General features: G+C 54.7%; 4 protein-coding genes across 4 annotated transcripts; 2 read left to right on the top strand and 2 right to left on the bottom strand.

Annotated features, from left to right (window-relative positions):
• Positions 1-1,150: 1,150 nt before the first annotated feature.
• Positions 1,151-4,298, bottom strand: JN550_012872 (uncharacterized protein; the record flags this gene model as incomplete). The annotated part of the gene is made up of 3 exons (XM_049311396.1): positions 1,151-1,316; positions 1,485-1,582; positions 1,644-4,298. The coding sequence occupies 3 exons, from the start codon at positions 4,296-4,298 to the stop codon at positions 1,151-1,153; spliced, it is 2,919 nt and encodes a 972-aa protein (XP_049165133.1).
• Positions 4,299-8,556: 4,258 nt separating this feature from the next.
• On the top strand, positions 8,557-10,270 carry JN550_012871 (uncharacterized protein; the record flags this gene model as incomplete). Its single annotated transcript, XM_049311394.1, has 4 exons — positions 8,557-8,722; positions 8,793-8,949; positions 9,004-9,506; positions 9,558-10,270. 4 exons carry the CDS (start codon positions 8,557-8,559, stop codon positions 10,268-10,270), a joined length of 1,539 nt encoding a protein of 512 aa, XP_049165132.1.
• Positions 10,271-11,937: 1,667 nt separating this feature from the next.
• On the top strand, positions 11,938-13,962 carry JN550_012870 (uncharacterized protein; the record flags this gene model as incomplete). The annotated part of the gene is made up of 1 exon (XM_049311393.1): positions 11,938-13,962. One exon carries the CDS (start codon positions 11,938-11,940, stop codon positions 13,960-13,962), a length of 2,025 nt encoding a protein of 674 aa, XP_049165131.1.
• A 249-nt stretch (positions 13,963-14,211) lies between these two features.
• JN550_012869 (uncharacterized protein) lies at positions 14,212-14,557 on the bottom strand (the record flags this gene model as incomplete). The annotated part of the gene is made up of 2 exons (XM_049311392.1): positions 14,212-14,261; positions 14,323-14,557. 2 exons carry the CDS (start codon positions 14,555-14,557, stop codon positions 14,212-14,214), a joined length of 285 nt encoding a protein of 94 aa, XP_049165130.1.
• Between the last annotated feature and the right edge of the window lie 212 nt (positions 14,558-14,769).

Below are 14,769 nucleotides of genomic sequence, written 5' to 3'. Positions count from 1 at the left end.
AACGGGAGTATTTGTATCGCTGCACGGCTGACTGCCAAGGCCTCGACCGTCTGTCCAGTATAGCACGACGCACGCGAGGATTTGGTAATGCAGGTGCCGATCCCTCGAATCCTAGCGTGATATCGGGTTACCATCTTACCTGCAACGGGGCCGATGATCACATCGAATCCACAATTAGAACGGTTGTGCGCAACTTGCCTCGTCGGGCTCGTGCCTTGGAGCATGGCACACAGGCACATGCATGGACTGTAGGCCGCCTTCTCCACATGAAGTCCGGGGCAACCTACCGCCTATTTTTGCACAGACATTCGACGCGAGTCGCGGCCTTGCTTGGTTGCGGTTCATGGTTGGATTTCAACGGCCACCGCAAGTGAGCATAAAAAAAAAAAAAAACATCCATCCTCACGGCTACGATGTGCCGATGGACCTGCGCGCCAAGAAGCCCCCCGGCTGTCGTTGTCGATGCCGGCAGCGTTGCTTAGCTGACCACCGGGCGAGTTCCAGAGGCGAATACGGCCCAGAGGCGGCCACGGAAGAGCAACCAACCCAAGCCAACCAGTAAAACTCGTCTCCCAGATTTGATCAGGTCATTGAGCCATGAAATTGCATGGAATTGGGAAGCTAAAGTTTTAGAGACAGGATCCGTCGTTGCGCAACCCCGGCCGCCCGGCCACCTCCAGCAGTCTCGCAAACTCCATATGGCAAAAAGCTGCGGGCCCAGGAGTGTGGGAACGTTGCGGTCGCCGGAATTTCCTAAACGGGCAAGCCGGCGGCGAGGGCGTCGAGTTGGGCTGGAGGCTCTGGGGCGAGTCTGGGGGGGCTACATAGGAATTGCGCGCACGACATCTGCCGGGGAATCGAGGGCTAAGAGCGGCCCTGACGTCATGCACGGCCGGGTCCCAGAAAATCTCTCGTCGCTAAACGTCTTGTCATTAGCTGATGGGGACTCGGCAAGGGTTTGGGTTTTGGGGGCTTTGGGGCACCCGCGAATGATGGACCGCCGTCTTGCGGGGAGGCTCTGGGGCCGGACGCGGTGTTATATCGGCGCAACTCGCCCGCATTTCACGCGACGCCCGATCCTTCAGCGCGTGCTTGGGGCTCCGGGGGAACAATATTGGGCCGCCGCAAACAGCCGAGCGGACGAGTAGGGTCAGGATTTTTGGAGATGGTTACTGAAGAGTATGACCGCCAATGGTTCGGCGATGGTCTTGGATTCATTCCCGGGCGGGTTCACACGGCCGTCCGAGTGGTAGCAGAGTTTCGAAGAAGGGCGCTGGAAATTGACAAGTACGACACTATACTCGCCAGGTTTCTTCCTAGCAGAGATTTCATGGCATGCTAACAGTATATGCTTGCGAGTCTTTTCAAAGTCTATCTTTATTCTAAACCACTGCCGAGGCGATGCAGACAGTGCTGATGCGGTCGCTTTACTAAACCCGACCAAGCATCACTTGCGCCGGAATCCGTCAAATACCTTTACTCACAGACCATTGTCAGCCTTAAACTTGTCCCAGCTCTCGTTCAAGGTGGCAAAGACGGTCGCCGCGATGAGTTTGACCTCGGTGCTGGCATCTTGGGGAAGCTAGTATATGGTCAGCCTAAAAAAATGCTCGCAATGGTGAGGGTACTCTGGAACAACTTACCTTGTCTGGATGGGTCTTCGCAATAGCCTTCATGTAGTGAATCTTGACTTTGTTGGCCATGACCAGCTCATGAAGACCAACTTTCTTCCACCCAGAATTCTCCCACAGCACTTGGTCCAGGCTGCCAATCAACGCCCGAAGGTTGTCTCTCTTGCCATCGCGCCAGGCTGAAATACGATCGTCGACCTTCTCACCGAGTGCAAACTTCTCGTCGTCCGCGGCCTCGGCTGCCTTGTTGGCTTCTCTCAGCCTTTGTACAGCCTCCGAGCTCTTTTGCGGAGCCAAGTCTGAGACCGCAGATGGTTTGGGCCGTGGCCGAGAGGTTTGCACTGGTCTGGCGGCCGGCTTTGGTTTTGGAGCAAGTGCTTTCTGACACCGCTGACGCCCGGCTGTGGCATTGGCACCGCCAACCCCTGCCTCAACGCAGAGCTGCCATACGGCGCCGGCATCGGTCCATTTCTCCATTTGTTCCAATGCCTCTGCCTTTCGGCTCAGTGCTTTGCCATAGAGGTCCTTCATATCACGGTGTTCTCCGTCGCCTATTGCTACCTTTTCACCCTCACCCCGGGATGGTCCAATAATCTTGATCGCTGCATCGGCATCGTCTACGGCCTGCTTTGGACTTCCAGTCTTCAATGCGGTGAGAGACCGGTTGGTGAGCAGAACAATGCAGATCGGGTGCATCTGAGGAATGCCAGCCAATGAGTTGGAGTAGGCTGTATGCGCTGCATCGAAGTCGCCGCGCTTGAAATGGGCTGTTCCCTCCAGGCGATGTTTGGCGGATGCCTGCAAGACGGCGGGAGAAACGTTGGGTATTTGTCTTGCCGGAACGGGGGGCCTTGGGGTGATGGTGCGCGAAGCTTGCTGACTAGACGGCTTACTGACGGCAGCGGATGACGAAGGCGCCCGCTGGGGCTGTGGTCGAGAAGACGAGGGAGCCGTGGTGTTAAACAGATCAACTTCAGGCTCAGGTTGCGGATGTGGCTGCGGTGTTGTTTTCTTTCTTCTCGCTGGGCTGACATAGGCCTGGGCGCTCTGCTCTTCGATAGCTTGCTTATTAAGGCGCGCACGAGGATCAAGTGATGGGTGGGACTGTTGCCATCTTGGTGTTGCAGATGATTGCGCCTGTGGTCTTATAGGCAAACCGGGAGAAGCATCACGAGATGGGCCGTATCTCGAAGAGCCTGTAGACTGTGGCTCTCTTGCCGGTCTGGAGGAGGATCTCTCGGCTCGTCTGTCAGAATCAAGCATTGCAGCCTCGTCGGTTGCTGCAGAGGGTTGTGATTCTCCACCGTATTGCCTGTCTTGCTGAGCAGACCTCATCCATTTGGGCTGATTTGGGTCTCCTCCGCCTTCTTGATTGAAATCAGCCACAGCCTTTTGGACTTGCTTTTGACCTTGCTTCCACAATGAGTTTGCCGTCTTGAAGAAGCTGGATCCCACCGCTGCCGCCTTCTGAGAAAGATCGCCAACGGCGGGCGACCTGTTATCTCTTCGGGGTGGTAAATCTGAGCCGCCCTCACCCATCCATGCCGGGCTTGCGTTGTTCCTTGACCGTCCCGCGTCGCCTTGACTTCTCATGCGGTCGGCAGGAGAGTCTCGTGCACCCTGCTTCGGGCGTGACGAGTTCTTGTGTGCATCATCAAGTAACCAGCCAACGGCAGCTTGCACGTTCAGGCCGGCACCGCTCTCAGTGAGGCCCCGCCGAGCATTCTCTGGGGTGAACCCCATATCCACCAACTCGGCGACTGCCTTATCGAACGGATCATCTCCGCCTGTCCTGCGCGGCCTCTCGGGCTCTGCCTCCGAGTCCGAGTCCGACCCTTCGATAGGTTTGCCCGGCTCCGGCTTCGGCTGTGTGGCTTGTGTCCGCCGGCGGACTTCTTCGACGGGTTTGGCAAGGTCACCCAGGAAGTCATCATCATCAGCTGCACCAGACGAGGTTCCAACTTGTTGTGAAGGCTTCGGTTTTAGCTGATTGAGTCCGAACGGATCGTCGTCGTCCCCGAAGTCATTGCTGCCGGACGTCGGTGGTGCGTTCCACGCACTCGCGTTGCTCAGATCCAACCTTGCAGCGCTGGCTGGAGTACTCTTTCCTGAAGATGGTTGTAGTGGTGGTGGGTAGTGGCTCGAGTTGTCGACTTTTGTGTTCTTGTTGAAAGCAGCAAACAGATCCTCGTCGTCGTCGGCTTTCTTCTGCCCGTTCTGGGCCCCTATTCCAGCCCCGCTCGAGGGGAACCCAGGGGACGCCGTACGTGATGCGCTGGCCGAGCCTTGGCCCAGAGTATCCCAGAACTGACCCCCTCCATAGTTTGCCTGGAGCTGCTTCCTCTGAGCTTCTTCCTTCTTGCGCTTCTCGGCCTCTAGAAGCTCCTGGCGTTCGCGTAGACTGAGGTTCGCATTGCTCTTGGCCCCACCTCCAAAGTTCACCAGGTTACTGAAGCTGTCGGTTGCAGGCTTGGTCGTCGTGGGTTTCGGGGCACTGAGGCCGGAGCCCTGTGCAGAGAGAGGCGTGTTGCGGCCGGAAACCTGGGGGGAGGGCGATGGGCGAAGGGATGGGTAGAAGGAATTCTGGCTCATGCCCATCGGGGCAGCGGGCTTCGCAGCCTGAGAGGAGTTGGTCGACGACCACTCGAGTCCTGAAAGATCGTCCATGGTTTTGGGTATCAATATCGAATCATATCATCGTCACAACATCAACATCTCGGTAGCGGCGCAATTCACAGGCACTGGAGCTTCGTAGAGCCTTGGATTCGGGCGCAAACGAAACGACACGCGACATGGAGCTCCAACGGCGCCGGGTGGCTTGAGGTCTGGCCGGGATGTGGCTCGGTCGCCTTACATAAGCATTCGGGCACCCACTGGACACGCCATGTCCTGTTCGTTCCACAACTTTTGTGAATTCCCAGGTACCTATAGAACCATCGCAGAAAGACGATAATCAGAACATTCATTTTGATGTCATTAGTATCCTCTGTCATAATACACCATCACGTGCAGGATGTGTTCCAGTGGCTGTGGACTGGGCGAGGGCTCTCCAGAGTACAGGAACGGCATCCATTGGAGCGAAGGCGGCGCTCTCAGCCACGGACGGCCCTGTCCTCAGACATCGGCCGAGTCCTCCGTCCCCCGTGTTCCCCTTTCAACACCACGAGGAGATAGCTCAGGATGATCACAAGCGCAAGCACCTCCCTGGCTCAAAGCCTGTCGCAAGTAAACCCCACTAGTCGATTATCTTCCCATAGTACATAGTTACTTTCTGGATTCGCATCATATCGACGAGTGCGCGCTGGCCATGAGCGGCCCTGCATTCCCAAGACTCTCTGTCATTGGTGCCCCTTGGAAAGAAGGCGAAGCTTTGAACATCATACAGGAACTGTTTGAGAATATGCGGCTTGCTGGAAGCTCGATTCGCCCCAAGACTTTCATCCGAACAAGTTTCGCACCCTGAGCCTGTCATCTTAATTTACTTCAGTAAACGAAAAAGAAGCATAACCCCATGTTTAGTTTGAAGTTTACCGTGGAAGGGTGGCATGGTGTCAGTCGTCCCATGCCCACTGCAAAAACCTGATAATATTTCTGGAGGCTGGTGGGTGGCAGGTTGCCTTTGGTGAGAGAAGCAGCCGCGACAAAGAATGTACTCCGGAATTATTGTCCAAGGCAAACACGATGGCAAGCTGCTGCTGCCATCTCAGCTCATCAGGTCACATCCATCACCATCACCACGGGATCGCCCGCAGAGAGAAACGTCGGACAAATGGCCGACATTGATCTATCGCACCAGGGGCGGCTGCGCTACGGTAAGACAGTCGCCCAGAACTAGGAAACCCATACGAAGTGCCGCTATATTCTAGATGGCGGATAGATTGGCTGCGCTGAGGAGCTTCCGAAAACTGACGGGCCGAGAATAGCATCAAGAGCGCCCCAAGATAGAAATTCCCAAGTTATCGCGGGCGGCAAAGCCATGTGAGATTCGTCAGCATGGGATGCCCTTCATTCAGCTCGAAACCACGCGTTAATTGAAAGCCAGGGGTTCATTTGGCAGAGGAGGATCGCCAATGCAGGCACCTGGGCTGCCCCGAACTCGCCTAAGCCAGGGAAGGCAATTCAGCAGTCTTGGGAAGCAGTCTCATTGGCGGGCGGGCCGTTGCTGAAACACTCAGCCCCTGCTTTAAAGTAGATCTGGGCCCCGCTTCGGAGAGAACTTTGGCAGGGTTGGGAGACTGGCAGGCTGGAAGGTGACAAGGGGCAAAGGGGGATTTTCAACGTCCTTGGCCCCCTCGTCCGCGGCACCGAGCCCAAAGAGCCCCTCGTAACCCCTCTTACGCCCCCTTTCACTTCCGTGATGGTAGAGCTGCCCAATTCTTCGGCGCTCAGTGCGTCGCCCGAGGTGCACGGCACCTGGGCAGTCCGCTGCTACAAGAGCATATGATTGATTCTTCGCATAGCTCATCTCCAGGGCGCCTGCATGCACGATCGCGTACTTGTGCAATGCGCATAGCTGCTGTGCCTTAGCACACAGTCAACATAATTTGGAGGTCGGTATGGCCTCGGTCAAAGACAACTCCCAGCCAATCAGGCGGCTGTTGTGCGAGGGTAAGCAGTGCTCCAAGGGACATACGAGGGGAGGAGGCAATCTTGCATTTCCCGTGCTGCTGACCGCAACAGATGCCAGCACATTAGCCGCAACAAACTCCAAGAAGCGAGGCCTGCGTCACCTTTAAGTCGTAGATGAAAATAAGGCAACGGCGGGCAGAGCACGGAGGGCCGATGTGAGATGCATATTTCCTGCCGTGCAAGTCGCAATCTCTTCCGTCGGGCTTGTCATCGATGGTCGTGGTGATCCCACTACCGTTGAGCTCAGCATACACACGGCAGATGTTTACTTTCATTTGCTGCCTTGGCTGCTCAAATCAAGTGCTTGTAGTCGGTCAACAGGCGTTTCCCTGCTTCGTACACGTTAGACTCTTGGGCGTACCACCGCACCGGACTTACATCCCCAGCTTGTACTGGTGACTGGCGCGGCCCGTTTGTAGTTTCATGCACCATATCGTTGGCCGCGGAGCGATAGTGGGCCTTTGGTGGATTGGCAAGCAGATGTCATAGAGGAGTCCGCAAAGTAAGCCGAGCCATACGTGCACATGAGTAAGATTACGGTCATGAAAAAGATTGCGGCTACAGATACAGCCTGTGTACTACATATGAAGTGGTGGGGATCCAAACTTGATGAAGTTGCTGCCGGTGTTCTTCTCTGCCAACGCTGCGGGTGTGTTGTGTATGGGCTGTGCTGGCATCAGACGTCGTTGTCCACGTTGAGGCTGCTGTCGCTGGTGGGCAGGCAAACGGGACCTGGCAGACAGGCTTTGTGCAGGGCGCTAAAGAATGCCCAGCCATGCCTCGATTAGGAATCAGGGGCGTCTTCAGTGGCTTCGGGAACGTCAGCCCAAGTAGATCGCGCTTGAGGGATTTCGCGCTGCAAGTAAGGCCCCCCCCAGACTGGTGGCTGCAACATGCCGGCGTTACAGCTAGTCAGGTGCCGTTCACCTTGACTTGCCTGACGAGCCCGAACGCTTGAGGGCGCTTGGAAACGCTTGGGGGCAGGCCTTAATCAATCTTGCGAACGACGGATGAGGATCACCAAGGATTTGCGGAGCGCAGGGTCAGCCTGCGGTCAGTGCCAGCCTGCAAGCACTGACGGCAGATTGTGAGAGACGGCCAATGGCCCCGCGCTGGTGGTTCGGACTCCAATCACGGGAGAGGGAAGGTCTTGGGAACACAGGGTTAGAGATTTGTATCCGGGGCGCCCCGACGATAGGGCCAGGTACATGGCTCCAGCGATTGGGCCTGTCTTGCCTGTGCCCGTAGAAAAGATGGGTGGATGGATCCTGGCTTATGGGTCGGTCGAGTGGCCGCCCGGGACAAGAGGTGACTGATGGGCCCCGGACCCATGCCCCTCTGCCTGACCCTTGTCCGACCTCGTGCTGGGATTTGCGGCTTGACCCCCGTCCCACCGTCTAGGACCGACAACCACCATCCCGCCTTGTACGCAGCCCTTCTTTACACCACATCTCCCCTTCCACTCACTCACCCGCTCACTCGTTTCGTTCCCTAACCACCACCACGCATTTTCGTTCATTTCGACTTTGTGTCCCGACGCTCATTCATCGATCATCGATATCCGACCCCCCGTCCGCCTGGTCCAGATTTCCCATCTGGCTCAGATTTAGAGACTTTACATTCTTTTACGGTCTGAGATCGCAATTCATTCTTTGAACCCACCAAACGACCGCCTCCGTTTGGTATCTACCTCTCCGTGTGGTTGGTCGCAGAAAGAAGAAAATAACTACACCCTGTTACATTGGACAACGTCCCCAAAAAGCTACTACGGCACTCGGTCTTGACCTGCATCAGTGACTCGCACATTGGTCCAGGCCTAGCTGGCTTCTCTGTCGACATATCACGGGGAACAGTATCATTATCTAAGTGAGATACTCAAGAACCCTTGAGTGTCTAGGGAATTCGTCGGGAAAGGAGGCGCCAAGAAGGAAAGAAAGAGTCTTTCCGGCCGAGTTTTCGTCGTGGTCGTAACTACGAGTCATTTGATATTTGTCGAAAATATCGTCAGGTGACACTGCTCCGGCCCACCAAAGGAAGGCGCGAACGGATTTCTGTCGAAACTTGAATCAGTCGCGAGTACGTCGACATCGTCAGAAAAAAAAAGGGCAGTCGCTATTCCTACCTCGCCGAACCTGTTGCATCTCCGACTTGCAACGTCACTTACAACAACACCACGGTAGTCTCAACACCGACCCGTTGGCGATCTTTCTGCACTGGTGCCAACGTCCTTGGTTCTTAACTGCAGCATTATCCTTCCCTCCCCCAAAAAGGAATCGACATTCGTCAATCTACCAAGATGGCCCCTAAAATTTGGACAGGCCTCGTCCTCCTCAATGCACTGAGCGGTGTCTCCGCGTTTTGGCGCATGGAATGTCGTGGACGAACCACTGTTTCGCGAATGGATCCTATCGTCTCCCTGGGCACCACTGCTCAGCATGCTCACGTAGTTCATGGATCCAGTGGTGAGTAGGCTCCTGGCCGTTGGCGCCCGTTGTGTCGCGTTACTCTCCTGGCCCACTAACACGCGCATAGGATTCAGCGAGTCCGCCGACTACGACGCTCTTACGGGCGGCAGCTGCACGTCTTGTGCCGCGACCGAGGATTTGTCGGCTTACTGGACCCCTGCCATGTACTTCGCTCACTCCGATGGCACGTTCGAACTTGTTGAGCAAGTCGGTGGCATGCTCTCGTGAGTTACTCGTGCCATATTCTATTCCACGTCTTGGCTGACGTTTACTGCCAGCTACTATCTCCTGCGAGACCCCAAGAACAATGTCAAGGCTTTCCCCAAGGGCTTCCGCATGATTGCCGGAGATACTAACCGCCGAAACTACACCCTTGGAGATGTCTCTCAGCCGGACCCGGGCCAGTCGTCGTGGGAGTCTCTGGGCCAGACAACCCAAGACGCCCTGGAGCAACGTGCCCTTGGCTTCAACTGCCTGAACTACAACAAGGATGCTGAGGCTTCACTTTACCGCCACTTCATGCCTGACAAGGCGTATCTGGACGCAAACTGCCCCGACGGACTGCGCCTGGAACTGGCCTTCCCTTCCTGCTGGAACGGCAAGGATTTGGACTCCACCAACCACAGAAGCCACATGGCTTACCCTGATTTGGTACAAGACGGAGCCTGCCCCGAGGGCTTCGAGACCCGTCTGGTCACCTTGTTCTACGAGACCATCTGGAACACGGCCGCTTTCGCTTCGAGCGACGGATACTTCGTTATGGCCAACGGAGACCCAACTGGTAAGTGCATCGCGTGAGAGCGTGAGCCATGTCGGCCTAACATTTTCACAGGATTCGGCTACCATGGTGATTTCATGACCGGCTGGGACGAGGACTTCCTCCAGTCCGCAGTTGAGCAATGCACCAACCTTTCTGGTGTGCTCTCGGACTGCCCCCTTTTCACCCTGCAGGATGAGGCAACACAGAACGAATGCAAGCTTGAAAGTATGCCCGCTCTCCTTAAGGTCGAGAACGTCATCGGTGGTGCCTTGGACACGCTTAACTCGCTCCCCGGTAACGTCGCCATCGAATTCGGCCCCGAGCCTGCGTCTGCAGGCAAGGGTTCCGGCAAGGCTACCACAACCACAAGCAGCTCGTACGCTGCCCCGACCCTGACCTACCAGCCCGCAAGCTCTTCCTCATTGGGAGGCATCTTCCTGCAGGACACATCGACTGCCAGCCCCACCTCCACTTCCAGCGCCGCATCCACCCTTGTACCGTCCGTTAAGGCGGCTGCTGCCCAAGACTCGACCTCCGCGCCGGCCACGACGGCTGCTCCCACCCTGTCGGATTCGGGTGTGCAGTATCAAGTTGTCAGCACCGAGTACCGGACCAACGGAGCTCTTGTCCAGGAGATTGTCTACGAGGAGGCTGTTGTCTATGTTACCGAAGACACCGTGACTACTGTAACGGTGTCACCCCCTGTTGTAAAGTCAGAGCACAAGAAGCAGCGCCGCGACCACCTTGTGCGCCACCGCCACCACGCTGGTGGTCGCCTGATTTGAGCTCTGATTTCATTTCGCTTCGTGAAGATACTTGCCGGTGACGGCAATGGATATTGCATCATGTTTCCAGGGACAAGCGATTGGACCCGGGCTAACCTCACGGCACGTGCCGCCTTGCACATGACTTTTGGAGAATTAAATTCAATACGGTTCAATCAACGAATGACCCATTATGACCCACAACCACCAGATGATGTTTGCAGCTTTGGGTGATGCGAAAAGAAGTGGTGCTGACTTGATATTGCATATTGGGAATGACACATTGGCGTTAGAAGGCAAAGGCGGGTTGCGAGCCCTCGCAGAATCTTGCATGGTGGAATGACGCTGCATTTGGAGAAAGCTCTCTTCTGGCAAGGGATCGATCTGCAAAACTTTTTTCAATTGACTTTACAGCTTACAAAGAGCATTCTGAGACAACCACAAACCTGACCCAACGCAGTGACTGTGCCATATATAGATATATGACTCCACCTGCATACCGTGGCCACGTCGTAATGCCTAACTCAAGTCGATGGATGGCGAGCATAATGTGCCAATACCGTGCTCAGAAGTTCATGGATCAACGCGTGGCCAGAGAGATGTGTATGTAGTCCACTGCGTCCGTTGCCGGTTATCGGACTCGTATGTATCTCCCAGCCTCAAATGTCTCAGAGGCTTCTGTGACTGGAATGTGAACACCGCAGAAAGCTGCATTCCACGACGATGAATCCCCATTCTAGCTCGCAACTGTTTACAGCTTCAATCCACTGTTACTAGTCTTCCCACAAGTATATCGTAATGATATGTTTCTTCCTACCCGCTGCCTGTCCCTGACAAGTCGAAAGACCGTGCATCTTGCGATGTCGAGGAGCCAGGAAACGCCTATCCTCGAATTCTTAGCATTACCGATCAACAGCCCTTTCAGAATGCCTTCCATACAGATGATAGTACAGCGTCAAGATGATGCCTTAGCGACCTCTTCAAATGATCTGTCCCGTGGGGCCATCATTGGGATCGCCGTTGGCGGAAGCTTTCTTTTCTGTCTGGTACTATCGCACTGGCTTGTGTTGATCGCCAGAAAGCAAGAACGTGGGCGGCGGTCCATTTTTGAGGGGATTCGATCTACCAGCGCAGCCTCGAGTCGTCACCCAGAGTATGATATTCGTGGTTTAGACTCATCAAAGAAAAGATGCCTGCGGAAGAGAAGCATATCGAGCAATCAAGATCATCAGGTTTTTATTGAAGGCGAAGCTGCTGTTTTTCGGAATCATAGCTCCCTCTCCTCGTTGCCACCCGCGTTCTCAAGACAGGAGACCCTCGGCCTAAGTTTACTTTTCAGCGATGAACCCAAGGACAAGCAGACAGCCCAAGAGGGCCACTGCACGCAGAAAGAGGAGGGAAGACAGGTCCATCAAATGAGAAGAAGGAGTTCGTGGATAGATGAAGATGCCCTTCATGGACCACGGATCGCCCCGCAGAAGCACAAAGATGAGAAAAGGGGTCGTCTATCTTGGCTTGGTGGCTCGGTAGGGCGCAGACTGGGCAGAGAGAGATCTATGAGCGACCCAATGATTTTCGGTAGTCCGACTCTACCGTCACCCGGGGGTGGTCCAACGAACGTGATTGCTTCGCGCCACGCGAGCTCTCAGGATCATGATGCCATTCGTCGACATAGAGGATTTATAATTATGGAACGTCGCTCGGTCCCTCAAATCAGCCCGTTAAAGCATCACGCTACTATCCGCATCACCAAACAGGCCGACATGACCAGTGCGCCCATACCCAAACTACCGTCAGCATTGATCCATAATCCACGACAGAGAGACGCTGTTGCGTTTGAAGCAGCGTTGAAACTTGCTGGCATGGCACGAGTTCCTGCTATCCAGCAGCCACCCCCGGTACTGAAGCACAGGGCCACAGACTCAGACTTGTCGGAGATATTACGCATGACGGCTGAAAGATTACAGGACGGCCAGAGAAGTTCAAGAAGACAAACAATCTTTATCCATTCGAAATACGGCGACCCAGAAATTCAAGAGCACTGGCTGAGCGACAGCAGAAGGTCAAGCCCCACTAAGACCCAACGAAGCGCGCCGGTCATCATGTGCGAGGAGCTCGATGCCGTAGAGACATCTATTTCCGGAATGCAACATACAGAGCATCCACCAATCCCAAGGCACAAACGACAAGCATCCCAGGTTTCTATAATTTCCGATCCTGACAGCCTAGTAGCAGCAAGGCGTGTCTCCCAACCTGACCACACCACCCCACTATCAAGTCCAAGTAGAAATATCAATATTGTGGAACCTCAGAGCAGAGAGGAATCTCAAGCACTACCGCGGCCTTTCTCCGTCGCTAGTGCTGAGTCATCCGCACTTTCAACGCTGTATAGTGAGGAAGGCGAGCAGGACGCCGCTGCAGAAGGCTCACGACAAGCTGCTTTAGATACATTGACTTCGAGAACACGTCGAACTTCCGGAGGCAATAGCAGCGAGAGCCCAGCGCCGTATAACACCAAGAGAGGTACACTTGGCGAGGTGACATTTCCTAGGCCTTTGCAAAAAACGGAGCCGGATGTACAACCGAATGCTATTGAGCCTCTGAGGCCACGTAAGACATCGTTACAGTTCACTATTCATGCTATGGATGACGCAGACGATCCTTTCACAGCTAAGACGCCACACTCTCAGGACCCCCTGAGGCTGTCACAAGTGTTCACTCCGGTGCCGCCTAGCAGAGACTTTGAGGATCATGAGAAAACTACTATCGTGGATACTGGCTTCTATCCAGTGGTAGAGGTAACGAGACCTCTGGAAACACCCACTCCGTCACCCAAGAGTCACAGGGTCATTCCGCTGCCGATAGGTCTTAGGACAATGACCAGCTCGCCCACTCTAGGGATGACAAAGCGCCAACCTAGCCCGGCATTCTCGGAGGGCGGCCTGTCTTCCGTCTACGAAAGCTACGGCTCCAGCGAGGGTGGGACATTGGATCAGAGCACTGCAACACTGGTTACTGTTCTGACGAACGAAACTCAATCCACGTCAGGCCGAATGTCGTGGATGAGTAATCGCGCGTCCTGCGGTGCGGGAGACTGGAAGCAGTCAGAACCCAGACATCAGGTAGAGCGGCTTACATCGCAGGCCTCGTTTTACTCGCAAGACCAAGACCAAGAGAGCGAACAGGACACGGTACCACCAATGCTAGCGCCGACACAAACAAATTCTCATGTCGCGAACGCCGTGGTGGAACTTCGGCGCATGAATAGCACCGTAAGCTGCACCAGCGGGTATAGCTCGGTCTCCGTCGAGTCAAATCCAGTACTGGTCATGGCGCGCGGGGGTGGGTTCAGCCCAGGGAAAACGGGCGGCGGCGGCAAGAACTACCTTGCCATGGGAAGCCCGGAGCGTGTCGTCAACAGGAATGGCCCCGGCAGGGATATCCCATGCCCAGGTTTAGCGAGGAGCGGTGGGAGATCGCGAAGGGGGACGATCATGGGTGGTGGGCGAGTGGGTTCGGATGGGAGACGGGAAGAACCGAAGGGGATGTTGGGGGAAGGGTGCTGTAATAACGCGGGAAAGGACAAAGAGAGGAAAATGAAGATCATAGAGCATGATGATGATGAAGAGGGTTATGACATTTTGAGGCTGTACGATGAGAAGTGGTTCTTGAAGAACTCTCCCCTGCCAAGGGGTCAAGTGGACGGACTATAATTCTAATAAGACGCGAAATATTTGGTGGGTACGTCATTGATTAATAGCGTGAACTGAAGAGGTACAGCACTGCTCTCTTTCCCCTTAGCTTCTCTCGAGCTGGGTATCCTTCACAAGTCCCAAGTTCATAGCTTTATCCCGTCCAGTAGCTGATATTCGAAGATGGGGGACATCACGCACATCCCGCCTCTGATTCTATATTTTGAGAGAAACCCTTGCCTATAGATTTGAATATGCCGGTATGGTGAACTACATTCCGTCTTCCATGCCACCGTGAGATGAGTCGTCATGGTTATGATCTGTAATGAAGTTTAGTGATTCTGTCTTCAACGCTATTAAGGCTAATGTGCTCGAACGTACGACAGATGCTCATGCACTTATCGCGCCCCTTCCCAGGTTTGGGGAACATCTTCATGCAGATGTTGTGACAGGTAGCTTCAAACAAGGTGCTGATTGTCCCGGTTAGGAACGCGGGGTCGAGATCGGGGTCAACGGAAGAATCAGTCTTGGCATCGCCTGTGAGCTTTCCAGGCTGAAGTGCGGGAAGGGCTGCAGCTGTGGCGTACAGCATGGCAAGGAAAGAAAGGGATCGCATCGTGAGGTATTTTGAGATATCGCTGAAAACACTCTGGTGCTTTTCAGAGGTAAGCAGGGCCTGATAGGTAGGTCAGGGATTCCAATTAAGTCGGAGCACCCACATATGGGCCCCCCCTACATTTGGGCCCCCGGTAATTAATAGGTCTCAAAACTCAACACCACAACTCAACAATTATTATTAAATTAATTGACCTCTACCACGATACAGGA

The sequence above is a fragment of the Neoarthrinium moseri genome, assembly GCF_022829205.1.
Source record: "Neoarthrinium moseri strain CBS 164.80 chromosome Unknown scaffold97_Wmoseri_CBS_16480, whole genome shotgun sequence".
Lineage (NCBI taxonomy): Eukaryota > Fungi > Ascomycota > Sordariomycetes > Amphisphaeriales > Apiosporaceae > Neoarthrinium > Neoarthrinium moseri.
This window is presented reverse-complemented; position numbering and strand designations above follow the sequence as displayed.